We start from the raw sequence: 14,639 nt of genomic DNA on the forward strand, positions 1-14,639 counted from the left end.
TCTAGTCAAATTACAGAATTTGATACTCCTAGCTTACTAGCTATTGATAAATCTAGCTAAGATAGCAAAATACGAGATACCAATACTCAAAACATCCTCGAAATATCATAATGCGATAGCTTTGCTTTACACGACCAAAATTTCCCTCTCTTTGCATGTTGCAGGCGAATTTCAGTTTTCACCCTTGATAAACGACATTTGAGAAGCTAAAAGCGATATAAATGTTGCGGAAAGTTGACTCCACTCTCTAAATTGGGGTCAATACAGAAATCCTACTTATATTTTGGTCATCTCCTTGGTGGTCTAATGAGAGCTATTATGAGCGGAATGCAAATATTGCACAGAAAGCACGAGATAAGTTTTACATCAAGCTCATTGTGGTCTATTCAAAAATCACAAGCACCGAAATAATGCAACGTTACTAGATATCTGTTTCATTTTGTTTCTTAAACCCTCACTATTCCATGAGAATATTCTGGAAAGAAACTGGAGAATTTAGCCTTGGCCATTTGTCAGAACTAGATGTAACTGATAGTGACAGTGTCTCCGACGACAGAAGAAGATGTGAGAATCCGATCCTGATATATATCCATGATAGTAGCATTCGATGGCCCGTAAGTATTCCCACCACGCGAAACAACTGCATTGGTGAATACTACAGTGCCAAAGTTGGCAAAAGGAGCCAATGCGTTGTTTATGGAGAAGTCCTCCACAATCCATTCAGCATTGAACTCGCAGAGGTTACTCCCAAGGCCATGGGGGAATATGTGAGTCATAGATACGCCTGTAGATAGATTCTCAACAATCGCAGACCCGGAGTTCCTCGACGTTGCATCGACTGTCGCTTTGATCACATCACCAGCCGAAATTTGGATGTTACTAAAGTCATGGGCATAGTCTGGATACCATTCGTACCACGCGCTGTAGGAAGTAGTGCCTCCTTGAATACAGAAATCGATTCCTGTTTGTAGGATGGCTGTATTGCAAGTATCACCGTCGATGCCAACCCATGCAGAGGCACAGTAATTTGTGTAGGAATTCCCACCACTTGGAAGTTGGGCGATAGGTACTGTGAACTCTCCGGATACCGAAGTGTATCCGATACCAATAAGCACCGCCCCGGCCCAGTTTGAGCTGTAGGTCTCCTGGGATGTTTGGTTCACATAGAGGATTTCTGAGGTGCCTGATTTACAAGGCCTGCTCGTGTGGCGTGTAGCTCGGGCAGATCGCTGTATCTCATCTCCCACATGTCCCCGAGAACTGAGAGGAGAGGCGATGACAGAAGTGGCGAGTAGCACAGCACTAACGAGTGTGGAAGAGAACCTCATAGTGAAAGTTTGATAAAAACAAACTGTTCCAAGTATCAAGAACGAAAAGGGAAATTTGATGCAAGTTGGACGGTGGGTGAATCAAATGCTTCTTACGAAACCCGACGTTTATATAAGTAGGGTTTGTGCCGAATGGTTGTTAAGCTCGGATAGGCCTGAATTGAATCGAAAGACATGAATGATCATAATACGAGATGTAGATGAATGACTCTCAATGTAACATAACATCCATGTGAAATGAAGATAAAAAGCGCAGATGATCGCTGTCGGAGACCGATCACTAGGGTGAATTTCCGAGGTAGCCTCGTGGCCAAAGAAGTGTGCAAGCATCATCTCCCAGTAAACAGTAAAGGTTTCATGATGAAAAAGGTTCCTTGCATATGTATGGATATTACATAGATTCGGACTAATATATACATATATACCGATCTAGGGTAACTACCAGTCTAAATAATCTAATGCTCGCCTTGGCATAGTCCGGCACATGCACTTCGTACGGATAGAAAGAAGCTTTACTACAGACAATGTATTTGAAAATAATAAAATAAGGTTATTTGAGCATCAAAATCTGCCTTGCATTACTTGTGAATGAAACGCCTCTTCCTTGATTTAGCTCCAAATCTGTCCACGAGTCTCTCAAGGCGACAAGCAGAGAAATGGTTGGAGCTGTTGCTTAGGTCTATACGATCCGACCTCTCTCTTTTTATTTCTCTTCCTCCTTTTACTCTCTCTTGAATGCGCGAGTGAGAATAAACTTGGTTCCCTCGAATTTATATCTCTCGATTAACCATGTACTGACACTTCTAAGGGTCTTCCTGAAAAATACTTGCTTGTCTGTCATGCAATGAGATACTAAATGGCAAAATCAAAGGGCGCACAAAGAACGCAGATATGCTTTTCATATTCCCATGCACCATAATGTTGAGGTGACATATGCAATATCTTCAAGCACATATCGAAAGTTTTCAATCTCGTAGTCAGTCTTGTTAGAACGTCTATCTTGCAGTTCTTTAGTCTCTGTCGTCTCCCTAGGAGATGCGTGTATCCTATCCCGTCGGCGGTTTTCCTAAACATAAAAGTTATAGAGGTATACCAAGAAGAAGATCCCGCAGGCGAGTCCTACTATGGACGCTTTGATGCCAGTCTTATCAAGTTAGCACTCAAGGAATAGGAGTGGGTAATGAGAGTGAAGTATTAACTTAATATAAAGGCTATTCCAAAGGATGGAAGAATTGTGGGCCATGTTTTCAATGCAGTATGCGGTGAGCATGAGGGCGCCGACAATACTCTTCTTGGTAAGCCCAGCGACGTTCGAATTAATTAGAATGGGGGATAACGGAATATTGGTAACAAAAACACTACCGAGGCAGAGACAGGTCAACTTTCCCGCCTGATTATCAGAATTCAGCTTCCAAAGCAAAAGCATACCCACCATCGACAGGGCTGTATTAACAATCATCATGATAATGCGAGACTTTAGACCAAGAGGCGAACTCCGAAATAAAGAGAAGAAAGAGAAGCCAAGCACTGCCAATAGGCATCTAAATGAGAAGAGCTTCTAGATGGAGAATCGAAACACGGCGATAATAATGGCAGAAAAACTTGTGATGCCGCCGTTGCAAAAGTTGACACTGAGCATATAAAGCACTAAGGACCACGCTTGCAGGTCTTTGATCGCCGTTAAAGACCTGGCCCCGTTTAGACTTGCCTGTGTTCAAAACTCAAGTTTTCTTTTTCAAACTTGTGTGGACTGCAAGGGCTCATTTTTCTTTTGGTGTGAAAAAAATGGCCTTCGTAGGTGAGTCCGATAGCATGTAGAACAAGCGGACGCCGTAGGCAGAAGTGATAGCGCTCAAGATAAGAAATAACAGGTGCCATTGGCCAAAAGCTGTGGTAGGAATATTGCAATACGGTAAGAGATCAGCCCTCCAAGAAGAAAAATAAAAATAGAATGACCAATAAACCATGCCACCCTAAGTGATGGTAATACATAAGATACGAAAATAGCTGATATGATACCAAAATCTACGATTTTCATGAGTTGTTAAGTTAATATTACTTTGAAAAGCGTCTGCTATACTCTAATAAAAGCGGAGGGATTGGGTTGATAGCGCCATGAACGCGGGCAAATTCAACAGTAGTTAGAGACGACGGCAGTGAGCTCTATATGCAGAAACATGATCCATGTGTCTCTTTTTCTCTTTGTTCCCTTTGTTATGGCAGCCTGCTAACGTTTGCATAGACTTTGTGAGGAGCGAAAGGTTGAGACTACAATATCGGCAGTCTAGCGAATCATATGCCACGTACTCCGTACACGGGTCGGCAATATGTATGTGTGCTTATCCTCATCGGCAACCCACTTTTTCCACAGCCCCCGATAAAAAGTAAAGTTAAAGAGATGAGGAGGGGGAAACACCCATGTTGATGGCTGTGATTTGCCTGTCAAGTTTGTGCTGGAAGAAAAAAACTAGAATATAAAACGAGATACTGAGGATCCTGGGTGCGAGTTTGGCAGTGGAATAAACCCCTAGCTTAGAATGGAACACCTTCACGAAATTTTTACGCAAGATAAGGGCTGGAATTTACTACATCACCATTGTAGCAGTGTAATATTGGATACTACATATATATATATATATATACGCCGGATTAAATTCGTCTGTGGAGAATATCGAGGGAGTTCTACCTGATTGGGTTTCGCCAAGCTCGCCAATATGGCGGATGATAATTTTGTCTTTCCTGTCATATTGCAAGAACTTATCTCTAAGTAGTAACTGGTAGAGTTAGGCATAGCGTTTCTCATTGCCTTCCCCTCTTCCTCTATCATCGGCAAACGTCACGCGGATACTACCTGACCAAACGCCAATCCTTCGTAGTTAAATAAGCACAATTCTTAGGGACTAGGCAAGATGGATTTCAATTTAACCTGGCTAGGATTAAGCAAGACACCTACAACATCATGGCTCTTCCAACTATCAATATCGAGCAAGTGAAAACTTTTGTAGATACCGCAATTGAGGGACTACAACAGGAGTTGCGGGAATTGAACAATCAAGTATGTTTATCCTCCTAGTCGGATTTTTACCTGCAAGGCTAATATTTTGATGATGATGATGATGATGATCAGATCTGGTCGAACCCTGAGCTTGCTTACCAGGAGCACCATGCCCACGATACGATTTGTGATTTTCTCGAGGGACAAGGTTTCACCGTTACTCGCCACGCCTATGGACTTGATACTTCTTTTGAGGCTTTGAGTGGAACTGGGGGGCGATTGATCAATTTTAACGCAGAATATGACGCATTGCCTGGAATGGGTCATGCCTGTGGTCACAACCTGATAGCGACCAGCAGTGTCGCTGCCTTTCTCGCACTGTCGTTTGCCTTGAGTAAATTTAACATATCTGGCAGAGCTCAGCTGTTAGGTACTCCGGCCGAGGAAAATGGGGGTGGAAAGGCCAAACTGATTGATGCTGGCGCTTATAGAAATGTCGAAATTTCCCTAATGGCGTAAGATCTCGCATCCTCGGATATGAAACGAGATGAAATCTCGCTGACTTGATTTGAAGTCATCCTGGACCCAAACCGCTTTATCTGGACGGGGAGCAAACCGATGGTGTAGCTGGAATACTTATGAATGCACGCAAGAATATTCACTGTGAGTCACCCAATCAATTATCTTATTCAATGCTGACGAACACAATTCAATAAGGTGAATTCACGGGTAGGAATGCTCACGCCGGCGGAAACCCCTGGGAAGGGATCAATGCGCTTGACGCTCTAGTCTCATCTTACAATAATGTTGCGGTCCTTCGACAGCAGCTTCTTCCAGATCAGCGTGTTCATTGTGCTTTCTTGGACACACCCAAGGTAGCTAACGTGATCCCAGATTATACAAAAGCTTTCTGGCAGGTGCGCAGCCCTACTTTGAAGGGATTGAATACCCTTGTCGGTAAAGTACGCAATTGCATTGAAGCTGGTGCTCTGGCAACTGGGTGTCAAGTCAAGATTGATGAGTATGCATCCATTTATGGTCACCTATCCACTCACTTAGATAGTTGCTAATGCGTTTGCTTGGAGGGATGAACTGTATACCGATATCCGATTGAATGACACTCTCTGTGAACGCTACCATATTCATATGGGACGGTATGATCGCAATGTTCTCAAGCGCCATAACAAGGTCCTAACAGGATCATCGGACATTGGTATGTGGTCAGGTATTATTCCTCTTGATTCAAAATACTAACCCCTGTATTTCAATAATAGGCAATGTTAGCTACGAGACCCCCACACTTCATACAATGTTCGGGATTCCTTCCCCTCCATCTTCATTCCCACATCACCCGACGTTTGCAGCAGCAGCGGGAACAGATGAAGCTCATACTGAGGCATTGATTGTTGGAAAGTCTTTGGCATTGATCGGGTGGGATATGATTACGGAGAACGATATGTATGATGTGGCTCGGCGTCAATGGACAGATGAGATTGCACGTGAGGAGTAGATGTATGTTGGGTGGATGGGTAATATCATCTAGTACTTCCCAAGGTCATCAGACTGTATAGGAAATCCATTCATTCGGTCCATAAAGGCAAATTGAGCTGTTCAAGCTGGTGCATTCCTGAATAAGTTGAAGTCTTCGAAAGTTGACATACCGAAAAGCCACGCAACGTCAATTCCAAATGTGGGAGCGCACCCGATAGCGCATCCGAAAGAGGGAAATCGTTGGGTGCACGTCATGATGACTCATCCTTCCCCGCGGTACCTACCTACCTAGGTAGGTAGGTACCCGCACTATCTTATCGGGCTCGGCACTACCTGTGGACACTTAGGTAGGTAACTATTCCGACAACTTTCGTATTAATTCTTTCAATTCGCTCTCTCCGATCTTTTCGCTCATGCCCACAAGTTTGACCCCTGGTGTATCCATGCAGGGTTTCGGCCGCAACGGTCCACGTTCCAAGAGTGGTAGGTCATTTCTCTTATGTTGTACTTTGCCACATGGCCGACTAACCGTGGGCACTTCGGGTAGGTTGTACTACCTGCCGCCGCCGAAAAGTCAAGTGCGGTGAAGAGAAGCCATCTTGTGCAAGATGTTCATCCCTGCGCCTCAATTGCGAATGGGGGGTCCCAATTAAGCGTGGGCAAAGCACGCAAATTCGACACCTCGAACCTGCACCGGTGACCTCCGAACAACCCTCTTGCCCGATGCCCAAGGCTGAGGACATTGTCGCGATCCGACCAGATGCCCGTTTCACAAGTCTCTCGCCAGCATCTTGGGGATCCGAAGTCCTTCCTTTTAACGCATTCAGCCCGTCGCGAATTCCGACCCCCATATACCCTTCCTTGAACGTCAATGTCGCGTGCGCCAATTCATTGACACTCACCTCTCTTGACCGACAGTACTTCCAATACTTCCCTTATTCCTCGCTTGTGTTTTACTACATGAAAGGATGGAAGTGGAGCGGCCTCTGGTGAGATTTTCATGCATGTGAGAAATGGGGTACCATGAGTTCACCCGGCTAATGAAATAGCCATCTTTACGAAGGTCCAGCTACATCTAATAGGGTCATAATGCGGATGATCTTGGCACTGAGTGCATCCGATATGCATCGCAATAGGTTAATTGCACGCTCCCAGGATCATGGTCGCTACCATTACAGCCAAGCAGTCAAAGAATTCAGGCAACTGCTTGAGACACCCCGCCAAGTTTCATTACATGATATCGAGATTGTTTTTGCGACGGTGTTTTTGATGATATCTTGGGAGTCGCAGTTTGGACACTCAGTGCGCCATGTAAGAATGAATGGTTTTGTATTCCGACTCTACACCGAATTAATGGATTTCCAGCTTCAACTCCACCTCCAGGGTGTGCGCTCGCTTCTAGAAACACACCCGCAACTATTCCGCATGAAAAGCGTGAATGACATGTTCTTGTCTCCCGGAGTTAGTACATTGGCCAATGATACTGTGACTATGGCCAAGGTCTCCTTCATTCCTGAGCAGCTTTTATTGTGGATTCTGTGAGATCTTTGCTAGCTGTTGTAATAACGACTACCACTGACGAAAATACAGATATATCGATGCTAGCTGCCGTCCCAGAGGTCTTACAGAGTCACTTAACGACTATGTCGCCCAGTCTCAGAATCCCGCTCTACATCCAGAGCATCTGTATCGCTGCGCTCGCCTCTGGGGCCGATGCTTTTGGGGCGAGCAGTATCCGGACGAAGAGGTTCTGGATGACAATGAAAACTATAGAGCTCTAGAGCTATTGCATGCTGGGTTTTGTCTACGCCATCAGACTTGGAAGGTCCTCGTGGAATCCGCGATTGGTACCGACGGCTCCGGAGAAGCTCTGTTCTGTGAGATCCTCGCTATCCGAGAAGTCAGTACAGGGTACATCCCCAGATTTCGAGAGACTTACTGATTGTGATCAGAAATTCTCCGACCTTTTTATCACCTCTAGATTTGCCGGTAGTGTCTCCGCTCGACGTACGCTCAATACTATATACATGGCCGTTGCTACCTTCTACGCCCAGGTCATTCTCCATCGCCGTCTCCTCTGTGTCGATTCTGTACCTCTGGGCATCCACCAACAAGCTACAGCAGGAATCATTGACATTGCCCAAAAGCAATTTTTGTCTGATCCGAAGCTCCTTGGGCGTTTACACTTGCCGCTGCTTATGGCAGCGATTGAAACCAATGATATGACACAGCAAACATGGCTCCGCCAGCGCCTATGGGAACTGCGCGATTTTCACTCCGAGTCTGCTTGGGCGCATGATGTGGCCGAGCAGATCCTGGCCCAGCAAGTCGTGAGCCAGGGACAATTTGTCAATTTGGCCGAATTTTTACTAAAGCGTTTTCATACGCAGTGAACTCTAAGCTTCAGGACTACTCACATCTAGGCCAACACTAATATCTGATGTCTTACGTCACTATGCATAGATGTCGATTCACATCCAGCGGCTTTGCATAGTTTCCCTTCGTCATAGGTCACATCCCTCGGCTTTCCAGCCAATAGAAGAAGTAAGGAGTGCTTTTCAGCTATGAACTTGTTTCCGAAGCTACTCGAAGTGATAAAACAGAAGAAACATCATTCAAACCCCTTGCAAATCCCCATTTATTCTGCCCCAAACAGTTCCTATCATAATTTTCTATCAACTATGTTAGATTTTTGACAACTAGAATCAACCCCCCTTAAATTATATGTCATAGCTGTTGTATCCTTCCTCCACACATGTGGTGAAGAACCTACGTTTGGCGTTTTAGGAATCCAGCAAAGAACTTGCCGATTTCAAGATAATCACCTGGACCAATAATAGCAGACACGTCTAGTGATCCGAAATTGTCAGTTATAAGTAGTCTCACAATCAAGTATTTGCTTACATTGATCTGGCCGAACAATAATAAGAGCACCTTGTGCCGGGTCAATGCCAAGATATTTGTATGCATGGCCATGGCCGTCATTATAACTCTCGTCGTCGTAATAAATTTTGTGTAGGTCTAGATATTATAGGTTAGAGACGGTGAAAAATTGGAAACCAGAATATCTGCACCTCTTGTTTGGGATTTACCAGAGACTGGATAAAAGCACTCGGGAATCTGTTCCAACTCAACATCCTGACGCTTTCCATGCCCGATCAAAATGGTCTCGATGAGGCTGTCAAGATGTTGATCCTTGGGAGTGAATGTGTGGATGGGACCATCGGCCGCGCTCAAGTATTCTCCTAGCTATGCGATTCATTAGATAATGCCTATAAATAGTTTTATAGTGACAAACAGACCATGCTGAGCTTTGATTGGTTTTCTGGCACAGCCAGGTCACCAAGAAAGGCCATGATACGCCACCGGCCATCGGACTTGAGAGACTTCATGAGGTGTAAAGGCTTAGAGTCACAGAATCGCACGACCTGTGCGCTGGGTAGCCGCATACCAACGGTCACGTTAGAGACGAGCGTAGTCGATTCCAATGCGGAGGTGATAGATGAGACCTCATATTTGGCTGTTAGACCTGCGGTGTATTTGCCAGATTTAATGAAGCCTTCTTGGAATTCGGCAGGAGAGGTTGAGGCCCCAGAAGAAAACAACTTGGAGAAATAACGGTCAAATTTAATGAGATCAATAGCCACCTTTTGACGTTCTAGGACATAAGTCTCCAGAAGTGAGGAACTGGCCAGACCAGTCAAAATGTGGCCCAGCTTCCAGCCAATGTTGTAGCCATCTTGTAAACTAACATTCATACCCTGGCCAGCTTTTGGGGAGTGGGTGTGGCAGGCGTCACCAGCGAGGAACACCCGGTTGTCCTTGTGGAAGAAATCGGCATGACGCTGGCCGATCGCATACGCCGACCACCAGACTGTCTCCACAAACTCTACCTTGTAAGGGTGGAAGATACTTTGTGCCTGTGCCTGCAAATTCTCCGGAGTCACCTCTTTCGGGTTGGTTCCCGGGGTAAGTTCAATATAGAACCTTGTCAGATTGTCGCTATCGCCTTCACGGGGAATAATCAAGACATTCCCTGATTTTGAGCGAATAGTTGACTTCTTGCGAATGTCCGGGAAATTGGTTCGGGGTACTATGTCCATGACACCCCAGACGGCATCGCTGCTGTCTCCAATCATTTTATACCCGAGCGCTTTGCGGACAATGCTGTGTGCCCCATCACAAGCCTGATAGTCGAGTCAGAAATCATATTAACCTCAAAAGGCAACGAGCACCTACCAGTGCATATTTGGCTGCAAAAACTTCTGTCTTTCCATCCTTTTCCGCAGTGACTTTGACTGGATAGGCTTCATGATCCTCGACAGAGGCGCTATCAAGTTTGACATCGGTTACATTGTAGCCATAGTCGATTCGTTGGTCATTATATTTCCGCATTAACTCTATCAAGAGCCCGTTGATACGTGCCTGGTTCAAAATAACGTGAGGTTGGTGTGATAGACCTGGTTGGGTATCCGCCGTCCGCCCTGTCCGCCTGATGGTGCCTGTACCATTGTCGGCCCAGAAGTTTACCTCTAGAACATGATAGGCCTCACGAAGAAGTTCTTCTCCAATCCCAAAGCTTTCAAAGATCTCCACAGTGCGACATTGCACGCCGTCAGCTTGTCCCATCTTCATAGGACCACCCCGCCGTTCGAGTACCTTGCACCGCACCCCATACTTAGCGAGCCATGTGGCAGCACAAAGACCGGCAGACCCGCTGCCGCAAATGAGAACATCGACTTTCTCCATTGCTCAAATTGGTATATCGGTTTAGTTCGTGCTTAGTTAGTATATCCGAGACCTTATATGGTGAACCTGGAATGAGATCCGTGATGAGATCCGGGATGGGATCCGGGGGTCGGGATTCGTTCCGGTGGGGGATCGCCAGACAGAGAAAAGAGGAAAGCCTTGGCCAATCTGTTGAATCTCTCTCACTGCCTATTACCGACCCCATATTTAATTTACTTGTTGCTTCCAATTGGGGTTGTTCGGCTCTTTGAGAAATATCAAGTCGAATATCGGCTCTCTCTACTCAAATCTGGAGTATCTGGTTTCAATGCTCCCTTTTGATTTCTCATGTCCAAACACAAGGCGTATGCATCATTAATTCTGGTCTAAATCATTATATAATGCTCATCCTTCCGCCCAAATACTAAACCGAACGCCAGCGCCGGTGTAGAACTCGCATCAAATCTTACAAGAAGTACTCGCTGCGCCCAGGCCGTGAAGTTGGAACATGCCGCTGATCATCGCTAACTGCACTGAACAGTTTGAATGTGGGTTTGAGATCCTCTCCGATCTCACAGACCGAGGCCAGATTTCCACATCGGTAGCAGTAATTTGGCGCGCTCCAAACGGTGACGACGTTTTGGTTGTTGAAATGGTATTTATAGCCCTCGTTGACCAGTTGATGAGCGCGTGCGATCAATGAGAGATCATTGACATGGCAGAACTCATCAGCCACCCTGTCTCCGAATAACCATCCTATAAATTGTCAGCTTGAAAGAAAAGAAAAGCGGGAAAAAAAGTTCTCACCTGCTCCTCGAGGACTGACAGCCCACGTCTCCACGTCATCCGGGTCAGACCACACAAGGTCACAGAAGGCACCCTCGTGGGGAATCTCCTGCGCGCGGGCTACCACACGGACTTGGTCCAACGTGCGAATCTCAGGGCTCAGACCACCGTGAACACATAGCACCTTGCCATCAATAATGGCCCCCAATGTCATGAAATCGAAAACTTGGCAGCATGCCTTCCATACCGAAGCACTGCCGTATTTTTGGAAGCATTCTTCGTAGAAACCATATACCTGGGTAATCTGGCGCGACTCATGATTACCACGAACCAGTGTGACTCGATCGGGGTATCTATTTGGAGTCAGCAGTGAAAACTTGTCATCATACGAGGAGCTCTCACTTTGCTTTGAGACAGAGTAAAAGTGTTAACGTCTCTAGACTGAAGTATCCACGGTCCACGTAATCACCCAGGAATACAAAGTTGCGGTTAATCTGGAGATCTTCGGGTGTACCGCTCGCCGATCGGCTTCGTGCACTTGTATCTTCATCATTGGAGTTCACGTTGGGGCCACGGAGCTTCTTGCGAATTTTGGGGTCTGAGATGCTTGAGGGGGGTTCGATATCGGCGGAGGTAATCACGGAGGGAGAGGTCTTCGGGGGGTCCAGTTCTGTGCCATCAGGCATACCTCCAGAAACTCGAAAGAGCTCTAAGAGATCGTAGAATTGACCGTGAATGTCACCACAGACTGTGACAGGTGTCGATACTGGTTGGATATTTGATTCTGCAAACAGAGTCAGAATATATCAACCGAGTCGAGATAGACCACACTTGCCCTCCATCATGTATTCCTTGACAATCTCACATAGCTGCTTCATATGTGGCTCCGATAGATACTTGCAATCCTTCGCTGCCTCCAGCCACTGGTCAGGGCCCGCATTACGCTTAAGTTTGGCAGGACCCGGTTGAGGAATTTTGCTCTCAGGCATGATAAAAAGAAAAGAATCGAAGAGAAATGGCGAAAGAGAGTGAAGAACAAGAAGTAGAGAAATGCATGTGAAGGAGGAAGTGCAGTTGGTGTTTCCCCCGCAAAGCTGAATTTCACCCTTGGCCGCCTTCGTCTGCCGAAATGTTCGACTATTCGCCCTTTTTTTTCTTCTTCTTTTTTCTTTACAATGTACTCAACGATATGGTATGATACAGTTCATGTTCATCTTGTCTTGTTTAGTACGTGGGCCTGACTAAGAATATTCAGTTGGTCTAGTATTTCGAAACACGCCCCGTCGCTGTCCACCTAGTATACTCACGACCGACCTTTGCATACGATATTTGTTCCTCGAGTTATATTCGGACTCGTTAACGCGCTTTGTACAATGTGAACATTGCTAGATCCGAAGCCGCGATTGGATCCACGGAATAACACACCAATAACACGATTAAAGGGAAGATACGCTTATGTCTCACTGGGGTGAATGTTCAGTAAAAAGGTGCGATATACAGGGGAACAAAATCTATCTACATATAACCCATAGAAATGCAATCAACCATCAATTTTACTAAGAAACTCGGTCACAACCTCCGCGAATGCCACAGGCTGCTCCACCATGGGGAGATGGCCGGCACGGTCGATGATCTTAAGATCGGCACCACCACGTAGATCTGCGGCCATCTTCTGCATTGTCTGGGGCAGGACACCGTCATTGGCTCCAGCGACGAACAGGCCTGGCACAGTGGCAGCTGCCATGCGCTCACGGATATCATAAGCACAGAGGGCATGCACACTATGAGCAAATCCCTTCAAGCTGTTGGTGCGTACAGCCTCCTTGACGGGTGCAAGGACCTCGGGCTGAGTCTCGTATGATTCCGGCACGAACCAGCGACGGGTGGTGACCTCGGCCAACTCTTCACCAACAATGGGCTCCTTGGTGTCTGGATCGGTAGAGCCTTCCTTCTCGCAGATGGCGACACGGTCGCTCCATGCCTTTCGGTTGGATTCGGGGGCAGAAGAGTTGGTGTCGCATGCGATGAAAGCTGCAACGCGCTCCGGGTAAAGGAGAGAAGTGTTCAAAACGGTCACACCACCCAGGCTGACACCGATCAAACGAGCGGCCTTGGGAGGCACACGCAGAGCCTCCAGCAACGTAGCCAAATCGAAGGCCAGTAAATCGATGTTGACAGGCTGCTCACCACTCTGCGAGCGTCGGCCTCTTGTCAAATAGCGTACGACACGGTAGCGTTGGTTCCGTTTATGAGCAAAGAAGGCGTCAACGAATCGATCCCAGATGTTCCAGTTGACTAAAATGGAGTTGCTCAGTACGATGACAGGCGCGTAGGGGTCGGTGCTACCCTCCAGCCGGTAAGGGATTTCAACGCCGTCAGAAGTAGTGACGAATGACTCGACAGCTGGGCGGGTGGTTGATGGAAATGTGCGAGTGCGGCCATCATTGGAGTTCCAGGATCCAATGACATCCGGGGCAGCCAGCGAAGTGAGCTCACGGGGAGCAGGGCCAAAGGTATAGTACCACTCATATACGCGACGCTTCTTAGAGGTGACCACTTCGCTCATAAGACGCGATCCCCATGGGGTATTCATGGCGGCCTTGTGGGCATCGCCTCCAAGACCATTCACGGGAGCATACTCGTACAGAGTCAGCGATTCGCGCGGGGCCGCGGAATCGATTGCCGCAGTGACAAAACGGCGACTCCGGCGCCATCCAGGCACACGGGAAAGCATCTCAAAATGTTCCTCGCGGTACCATTTTTCCAGGTCAGCTTGTTTGGTGGGGTCGGGTTGAGTGGCGACCCGGACAGCGACGAGAACGCTACCCCGGGTCTCGGTATCTGTATCGGCTTGATCTTCTAGTGGGCGGAAGTTGGGAGCACTGCGCTCCTCCACTAGATCGTACAGTAGACGACCGACGTCGATTTGGGCCATCGTTTTTTTTTCGCGATCAGTCTTGATCAGGTCGGTTCTTAGATCCAAGTAGGTCTCGCGGGTCAACTCATCCATGTCGGTAATATCGTACAAAGCCACATATTCAGGCTTTTCTCCATCTGTGGCACGAAAACGAAAGCCATTAGTGACAAAGGGCAATCGCAGACGAAGAGGTCCATGTTCAGTGTTGTACCAGTCGTGGAATTGGGTGTCCGGCAGCGAGCCCTTGGGCTGCATTGTCACATAGAGAAGACCGGGAGTAGGCATTATGAAAAGCTTGTAAGAGAGACAATGCACTCAATAAACAACTCAGAGTGAGGATTCAAACCATCTCAAATATGCCCAAGATATAAAGAATAAATCGGCACTCCAAGGA

General features: G+C 46.8%; 6 protein-coding genes across 6 annotated transcripts; 2 read left to right on the top strand and 4 right to left on the bottom strand.

The window, feature by feature from the left end:
* Positions 1-518: 518 nt before the first annotated feature.
* N7479_005088 (A4/G1 family peptidase) lies at positions 519-1,328 on the bottom strand (the record flags this gene model as incomplete). The annotated part of the gene is made up of 1 exon (XM_057252785.1): positions 519-1,328. One exon carries the CDS (start codon positions 1,326-1,328, stop codon positions 519-521), a length of 810 nt encoding a protein of 269 aa, XP_057112110.1.
* Positions 1,329-4,287: 2,959 nt separating this feature from the next.
* N7479_005089 (M20 family metallopeptidase) lies at positions 4,288-5,833 on the top strand (the record flags this gene model as incomplete). The annotated part of the gene is made up of 6 exons (XM_057252786.1): positions 4,288-4,383; positions 4,456-4,838; positions 4,898-4,986; positions 5,041-5,344; positions 5,409-5,536; positions 5,598-5,833. 6 exons carry the CDS (start codon positions 4,288-4,290, stop codon positions 5,831-5,833), a joined length of 1,236 nt encoding a protein of 411 aa, XP_057112111.1.
* A 394-nt stretch (positions 5,834-6,227) lies between these two features.
* Positions 6,228-8,207, top strand: N7479_005090 (uncharacterized protein; the record flags this gene model as incomplete). Its single annotated transcript, XM_057252787.1, has 6 exons — positions 6,228-6,297; positions 6,362-6,803; positions 6,864-7,125; positions 7,180-7,352; positions 7,405-7,714; positions 7,767-8,207. The coding sequence occupies 6 exons, from the start codon at positions 6,228-6,230 to the stop codon at positions 8,205-8,207; spliced, it is 1,698 nt and encodes a 565-aa protein (XP_057112112.1).
* A 376-nt stretch (positions 8,208-8,583) lies between these two features.
* Positions 8,584-10,563, bottom strand: N7479_005091 (putative phenol 2-monooxygenase; the record flags this gene model as incomplete). Its single annotated transcript, XM_057252788.1, has 5 exons — positions 8,584-8,663; positions 8,719-8,835; positions 8,907-9,063; positions 9,117-10,001; positions 10,054-10,563. 5 exons carry the CDS (start codon positions 10,561-10,563, stop codon positions 8,584-8,586), a joined length of 1,749 nt encoding a protein of 582 aa, XP_057112113.1.
* A 445-nt stretch (positions 10,564-11,008) lies between these two features.
* sitA (TOR signaling pathway phosphatase SitA) lies at positions 11,009-12,317 on the bottom strand (the record flags this gene model as incomplete). Its single annotated transcript, XM_057252789.1, has 4 exons — positions 11,009-11,298; positions 11,350-11,681; positions 11,731-12,112; positions 12,155-12,317. The coding sequence occupies 4 exons, from the start codon at positions 12,315-12,317 to the stop codon at positions 11,009-11,011; spliced, it is 1,167 nt and encodes a 388-aa protein (XP_057112114.1).
* Positions 12,318-12,868: 551 nt separating this feature from the next.
* Positions 12,869-14,530, bottom strand: N7479_005093 (putative alpha/beta hydrolase; the record flags this gene model as incomplete). Its single annotated transcript, XM_057252790.1, has 1 exon — positions 12,869-14,530. One exon carries the CDS (start codon positions 14,528-14,530, stop codon positions 12,869-12,871), a length of 1,662 nt encoding a protein of 553 aa, XP_057112115.1.
* Positions 14,531-14,639: the final 109 nt, after the last annotated feature.

The sequence above is a fragment of the Penicillium vulpinum genome (genome assembly GCF_028829585.1).
Source record: "Penicillium vulpinum strain IBT 29486 chromosome Unknown utg000002l_segment0_segment0, whole genome shotgun sequence".
NCBI classification, from domain to species: domain Eukaryota; kingdom Fungi; phylum Ascomycota; class Eurotiomycetes; order Eurotiales; family Aspergillaceae; genus Penicillium; species Penicillium vulpinum.